The sequence below is a fragment of the Rhincodon typus genome, chromosome 14, assembly GCF_021869965.1.
Source record: "Rhincodon typus isolate 14 chromosome 14, sRhiTyp1.1, whole genome shotgun sequence".
NCBI classification, from domain to species: Eukaryota; Metazoa; Chordata; class Chondrichthyes; order Orectolobiformes; family Rhincodontidae; genus Rhincodon; species Rhincodon typus.
Genome location: NC_063345.1, coordinates 41,646,365 through 41,654,068, shown reverse-complemented (window position 1 = coordinate 41,654,068; position 7,704 = coordinate 41,646,365). Strand labels below are relative to the sequence as shown.

General features: G+C 41.9%; 1 protein-coding gene across 1 annotated transcript in view; it reads right to left on the bottom strand.

Moving 5' to 3' along the window:
- Positions 1-779: 779 nt before the first annotated feature.
- xpnpep2 (X-prolyl aminopeptidase (aminopeptidase P) 2, membrane-bound) overlaps positions 780-7,704 on the bottom strand; it is a 66,036-nt gene continuing 59,111 nt past the window's right edge. Inside the window, exons 16-18 of the mRNA XM_048605317.1 lie at positions 3,794-3,854; positions 2,310-2,379; positions 780-805 (exon numbers count right to left, since the gene is read on the bottom strand). Of these exons, the coding sequence (XP_048461274.1) occupies positions 780-805; positions 2,310-2,379; positions 3,794-3,854 (157 nt within the window). The remainder of the gene's footprint in view (positions 806-2,309; positions 2,380-3,793; positions 3,855-7,704) is intronic.

Sequence of the window (7,704 nt, the reverse complement as noted above, 5' to 3'; positions counted from 1 at the left end):
ATAACCATTCCCAGTTGCTCCATAGGAGCATAATCAAATTAAGCTTGGCATTCAGTGGCATAAGGAGACAGGAGGTTAGGTGAACTAAAGCTTAGCCAAGAGATGACTTTATACACTATGTTAGAAGGAGCAGAGAGAGCAATAAACTACCAGATTTGATTATCAATCAGTTATGCGATTTCAGTTAGATGATGAAAGGTGTTACGGTTAACCTTAGTGTCCTTTGGTTGATGAGGATAATATCAGTTGTGAACTTTATCTCTCAATTATTTCCAAACAATTTCTGCTGCGTGCCTGCAGATGCTGCCTGGAGATCGTTTTATCGTCTGATGATAAAATCAGCTGGAATCAGTCATTAGTGTGAGTCATCCAAAACATAATGACCACTTGAGTGATATGCAAAAAGGGCTAGCACTTTCTGCAGAATAGAGCATATTTAACCAGATTCACTGGTTAAATGAAAAAATTGAGTAAAGAGAGAAAGACCCCAAACTCAATGGCCTGTTTGTAAACTATTCTGTTGCATGGATTAGTACATCAAATGAAATAAAACCTATATGGTGAAGTGGAAATGACACAACAGACGAGCAGAGGCTCACTTGAAACTCAGAAAATGTTCCCCAAAACTAAATGTTAAAGAAGAAACAGGAAATATGGTGTTGCTTAACAATGAGTTTGAGACAGCACACTTCAAGGAAGCTATTAATCATAAATGAGATCCTCAACAAAAAAATCCCGTGTGCCAATGACCAGTACATAGTAGCCCTTCTGTTTAGTAATTATTCCACAAGTAGTGCAATAGATCCTAAAGTAAAATTAAAACAAAATAGGCTGAAATTGCTTCTAGACTAACCCAATATACTTAACGACCCAGCCTTGATGGCCCTCTATGGTAAAGAATTTGACAGATTCATTATTCTCAGAGAAAAGAAATTCCACCTCATCTGTTTTAAATGGGTGACCCCTCACCCTGATATTATTTATTAAACCTGCCTTATTACATATTACTAAAATCAATATAACTTGATCACTGGTAGGATCCACAACTTATTGTTCTAAGAAACTGTCCCAAATTAAGTCAATGAATTCTTTCTTGTGGCTACCTATATCAATTTGATTTTCCCAACCTGTATTAAAAATAACCTCACCCATGATCGAGATAGTATTTTTTTTATGTGCCTTTATTATCTCCTGATTTATTCTCTGTCCTACAGAAAACTACAGTTCAGGGGCCCACAGACTACTCCCACCAATGTCTTCTTCCCTCTAGCCATATGGACTGTACATCAGCTTTGATCTCCTTGAAAACATGTCTCTGTAATAGCTATAAGATCATACCTATTATTTGTGCTGTTAACTCACTTTTTCCCCAGATACGAAGTGCATTAAGGTTAAGAGCCATTAATTTTGTCTTTTTGCGCATTGTCCCTTCCTGTTGCACTCTGGGTATCATTATCAGAATAGGTGCCCTGCAATGCCTCTATATCCTTCTGCTTCATAAGTCTATGTATCCCCTTTCCTTAACTCTTCCCCCTTCTAAATATTTCAAACAGGTGAATTAGTCTACGACAATGTGAGGCAACAGACAGAAGCCTCTTGTATAATGTTTTTGATTCTGAAAAGGTTGATGGTGAGGAGTACATTAAAATTTATCCAATATGATGATGTCATAGAACTTGCATGGTTAGAACAGCTAATTTTGAAGACAGACCTGCCTTCTGGGACTCCTCACAGTCAGTGGCAGCACTGTAAAGTATCTACAAGATCTACAGTCTGAGAAACAATGTCTGTCATACTGATGTATCTTGTATCTGATTGCATTCATGCAATAAACTACAATTCGTTTAAGTGCCTCTTCTCATTTGATCACCTATTGATGTTCTGCTCTTGGGCTGCATAAATCAGCCGTGTGGACCCCGATCTAGAAGGAGGATGATGACCAAAAGTCCAACATGATGAGCAGTTATGAAGGTCTAACATACAACAAAACCCCCATTAGTGCTACACAGAGTCATGGATGAAAAGATGGAAAATGGGATTAAATTAAATGGCTAATTGTTAGCTGTGTGCACACCGTGGCTTATAGTTTCTTCACGTGCTGTAAGTATTTACAATTCTTACCAGGAAAAATGGTGGCACTATTTGTGGCCAATTTACAGGCCCAATCTTATACTGCAGGCTTGCAGCATAAGTGTGATTGAAATGTTTTGGGCAGTGAGCTTAACTACCTCAAATTTACAGCAGGCAAGACTCCCAGATGATCGCATACATTCAGAAAATTGGCCTTATTCATTCTCTTGCTGACTTACCAATTGTGTTTGCGGGGAAGACTGATCGAGCCAGGTCAATGTTTCCCATCAGCACTCGAGTGTAAGCTTCCTGATGAGTATGCAAAAAGAAACCACTTGATGAAGGATAGGATCATTCCGTGTGAGAGTCAGCTTTTAACTATGTCATTTGAGGAAATCTGTGTTTTAATTAAATGCAACTGATCGAGATATTTGGCACAATTTCAGAACAGACCAAAAAGTAATTTTGAATAGTTCTTCCTATGAGAATATTCGAATAAAACTTTAGAACTTTTTGCAAGTTGTGAAAGATTATCACAATTCACAGTAACATAATGATTTTTTTTAAATCAAAATTTAAGAGAAGATACAAACAAAACAGCTTCAAATAAATGGAGAAACAGAAACCGACTGCTGCATGGTTTTTTTAAAGGAAGGATTAAAGGAATGAAGGCAATAAAAAATCAATTATGGAGAAAATGACATTCTAGCTTATATACAAAACACAATACAAAATCAAAAAAGACAACAACAAATTAGTGCCTGACTTTGGCTAAGATGCAGTAGGAGGGCTGGAGGTGGTTTTCAGCATCCAATTATAGGAGAGGCGTTAGAGCTATGGAAATTACAGGGTGATATCAGGAATAAAGAATGTGAAGGAAATGCCACAGACTCCTGGTGTGTGCCATAGATGTGCAAAACTGTTAACCAGGAGCAGAATTTTGTAAAGTCTGTTCTAGTATTTGAATTATAAATTTAAAATACCTAAGCATGTATTCACCAGTGAACAGGAGCATTAAAAAAAGCTGTTTTTAAAATTGTGGAAGAGTTTATTTGGGGAATTAGTGAATCCTGAGAGGTGGTTCACCAGGATATAAGTGTCAATATATCCATCCCTGACTTTTCTACAACTGATTCTGCCAAATTTTAAGTATTCTGCTAGAAGTCCTGTGCTTTAGATGGCAATGGTGAGGTAAAACTGTATTTGAGCTATTCCACCTGTAAAGAGACTGGGAAGACCAACATAAATGTCTAGGGTCAGGTTAAGTCATTGGGTAATCTATTCCTCTTATGCAGTGCTCCCAGCAGTCTCATTCAGTAAGAGCAACATTTTGTTTTAAAACAGGTCCAGCCTTTCACTGGGAGATCAATGTAAAATCCTACACTGGTCGTTCGGCATATTTTCAGGGCTACATTGTGGGAATCTAGTTAGGTGGTGATCAGGAATGGCAGAAGCTTGTCCAATTTTCTATCTGTATACTAGAGCTATTGTAACCAGCTCCTACATATCGATTGTTGGGATTAACTTCCTCAATTACAGTTTGAGAAATGCAGTCAGAGCATTCTTACTCTGTATGATTAGCTTTACATTTTGTAGTGTACTCAAAAACTGGGCCACTGGAAAACTCAGCAGTAAATAGTTTAATTTCCGGATCCAGCCTGGAAGATCAACATAAATCTGCACAATGAAATGCTTACTGAGACAGACTCGCAAACTTACATACCTTCTGAAAATCGGTTGGGGTTCCCCAGTGTAATGTGCGGGTAATATCAGTTGTCCCATCCCTAAGATTTTGATACAAAGGCAAGCAGTTTTTAAAAGGAAGGTTCATTTGTTCAAAGTCAGAAATCACAAGACACCAGGTTATAGCCCAATGGGTTTATTTGAAAACACAAACTTTCGGAGCCTAGCTCCTTCTTCAGGTGTTAGTGAGAGAGGTGGTATCAGACACAGAATTTATAAATAAAAGATCAAAGAGTCACACAACTGATGAGGATGTATTAAACAAATTTAAGATGCTGTTAAATCTTTAATCATTTAGAAGGTTTTAATTGATTAATATGTATATGTAAATCCCCAAATTTCTTTCAAGTCACTGTCCTGAGACAACTAAAGGTAAAGAAGGGGTGATATTTTAGATCAGACAATGCCTGTTAGATGTGAGGCCTTGTTTAGAAACAGTTTGTGTTTCGGTTTGGAGCCAGACTGGTTTTATTTCTAAAGTAGGAATTTATAAAATGCCACACTCACTGACTGTTTATAAATTATGTGCTTTTTGAAAATAGAATGTATCTGCAAAAACAAATTCACCAATAGATTTACGTGTATGTGTGTGTGTGTGTATGTGTGTGTGTTTGTATATGTGTGTGAGGGAGAGAGTGTTTGTGTGTGTGTGTGTGTGTGTGTGTATGTGTGTGTGTTTGTATATGTGTGTGAGGGAGAGAGAGCATTTGTGTGTGCATGCGTGTGTTTGTGTATGTGTGTGAGGGAGACAGAGAGAGTTTGTGTATGTGTGTGTGTGCGTGCACGTACGTGTGAGGGGGAGAGAGAGAGAGTGAGTGTGTCCGTGTGTGTGTGTGTGTGTGTGTGTTTGTATATGTGTGTGAGGGAGAGAGTGTTTGTGTGTGTGTGTGTGTGTGCGTATGTGTGTGTGTTTGTATATGTGTGTGAGGGAGAGAGAGCATTTGTGTGTGCATGCGTGTGTTTGTGTATGTGTGTGAGGGAGACAGAGAGAGTTTGTGTATGTGTGTGTGTGCGTGCGCGTACGTGTGAGGGGGAGAGAGAGAGAGTGAGTGTGTCCGTGTGTGTGTGTGTGTGTGTATGTTTGTATATGTGTGTGAGGGAGAGAGAGCATTTGTGTGTGCATGCGTGTGTTTGTGTATGTGTGTGAGGGAGACAGAGAGAGTGTTTGTGTATGTGTGTGTGCGTGCGCGTACGTGTGAGGGGGAGAGAGAGAGAGTGAGTGTGTCCGTGTGTGTGTCCGTGTGTGTGTGTGTGTGTGTGTGTGTGTGTGTGTGTGTGAGTGAGAGAGAGAGAGTGAGTGTGTGGTGGGGTCACCTGTAGTGCGACATGAACCCAAGATCCCGGTTGAGGCTGTCCTCATGGGAACCAAACTTGGCTGTCAACTTGGCTACCATTGTTGTGTATCCCAAAGTCTGCCTTGGAGGTCGTTTACCCAAAGATCCGAGGCCAAATGTCCTCGACCACTGAAGTGTTCCCCTACTGGGCGGATACATCCCTGTTTGGCGATTATTGTGCGGTGTCCATTCATCCGTTGTCATAGTGTCTGCATGGTTTCGCAAATATGCCATGTCTCAGGGCATCCTTGCCTGCAGCGTATGAGATAGACGACGTTGACCGAGTCACATGAGTATCTGCCATGCAAGTGGTGGGTGGTGTTCCCATATATGATGGTAGTGTCCATGTTGAAGATCTGACATGTCTTGCAGAGGTTGCCTGGGCAGGGTTGTGTGATGTTGTGATCGATGTTATCCTGAAGGCCAGGTAGTTGGCGGTTATTCGAAGGTGAGAAGTGGAGGCATGGGGAAGATCTTGGTGAGGTGCTCATTGTCACTGATAATGTGTTGAAGGCTGCGAAGAGCATGGCGTAGATTCTCCGCTCTTGGGAAGTACTGGATGATGAAAGGGAGCCTAACAGGCATATCCTGTGTCTGTCTTCTGAGGAGGTCATTACAGTTTTTCGCTTTGGCACGTCGGAACTGTCGATCGATGAGTTGAGCATCGTATCCTGTTCCTATGAGGGTGTCCTTCAACATCTTCAGGTGTCCATCGCACTCCTCCTCATCCGAGCAGATCCTGTGTGTGCGTAGGGCTTGTCTGTAGGGGATGGCTATTTTAAAATGCTTAGGGTGGAAGCCAGAGAAGTGCAGCATCGTGAAGTTATCCGTGGACTTGCGATAGAGTGGTGTACTGAGGTGTCTGTCCTTTGTGCAGATGCATGTGTCCAAGAATGAGACTGATTCTGAAGAGTAGTCCATGGTAAGTCTGATGGTGGAATGAAACTTGCTGATATCGCTATGTAGTTGTTTCAGTGATTCCTCGCCATGAGTCCAAAGGAAGATGATGTCGTCAATGTATCTGATATATAGCATTGGTTGGAGGTCCTGTGCAGCAAAGAAGTTTTGTTCAAACTTGTGCATGAAAATGTTGGTATATTGGGATGCAAATCTGGTCCCCATGGTTATTCCGTGTGTCTGGATGAAGAGCCAGTTGTCGTAGGTGAAGACGTTGTGGTTGTGGATGAAGTGGATGTGTTGAAGGATGGTGTCTGGAAATTGGCAGTTGGTGGTATTGAGTACTGAGGCTGTTGCAGCAATGCTATCACAGTGGGGGATGCTGGTGTAGAGTGTTGAAACATCCATTGTGACGAGGAACGTTTCTCGTTCGACTGGTCTGTGGGTGCTGAGTTTCTGTAAGAAATCTGTAGTGTTGCAACAGAAACAATGGGTTTCAAGATGCCCTTGACATAGCCAGAGAGGTTCTCACACAGGATCCCATTGCCTGATATGATGGGACGTCCAGGTGTGTCGGTTTTGTGTATCTTTGGAAGGCAGTAGAAATCCCCTATGCAGGATGACAGTGTGTAGGGTACTCTGAAGGGCTGGATTAAAAATCTTGACCAGTCTGTTCAATTGATGGGTATGTTCTTTGGTCAGACGGGCAGGTAGTTGTCTGTAGTGTTCCTGGTTGTTCAGTTGTCGGTATACTTCTTTGCAGTAGTACATTTTATTCTGTATGACGTTGGCTCCTCCTTTGTCTGCTGGTTTGATCACAATGTTGCAATTGGTCTTGACAGCATGAATGTCATTGCGTTGTATCTGGGTAACGTTTTGCACTACCTTGTCAGTGCGGCTGATGAATCTGGCATTCACGGACTCTCTGATGGCTTGAGCATACCCATCAACACCCGGGCAATGGCACTCTGGAGGGGTCCAATTCGACTTCTTCTTTGCCGGATCCCCCATGGATCTCTCTGTTAACTGATCCGGTCCGTTGGTTGTGTCATTGGGCTCACTGCTGACATCTTGAAAGAATTCCCGGAGTCTCATTTGTCTGATGAGTTCCTCTGTGTTTGCCGCGAGACCAATGGCGTCCATTTTGATGGTGGGGCAGAAATTGAGTCCTCGGCTGAAAACTTCGATCTCGTCGGTTGAAGGGTGTGGTCAGATAAGTCGAAAATGGATCTTCCCGCTGTGGTGCCGCTTTCAACTGTGGTACTAGGGGAGATTTGGTTATTACTGGTGGTGATGCCAAGTTTCATTTTCTTATTCTTGGTGTGCAAGTAGGTGGAGTAGTTCCATTGCCTCATCTGCTTGGCAGTGTCTTGTAACTGTGCTGCTGTATCTTGAGCACAAGCTGAGAATATGGACTCCAATTAGATTTCAGGGTTATGCTACCTGCTGTAGAGTTGGTGTACGAGATGATTGAGGAGTTTGCGAGAGGTGCGATGGCAAAGTCTCTCAGCATAATCTGTGTTGTAGGTTGACTTGAGTGGGTTCATGGTCTGTAGCCTTTTTGGGATCTTTTGTGATTTCTTGCATTTCTGTAGAATCCTGATGTCTGTGTCATATGTGCGATCTTCTTGGAGATGCTCTCACACACACACTCCCCTCC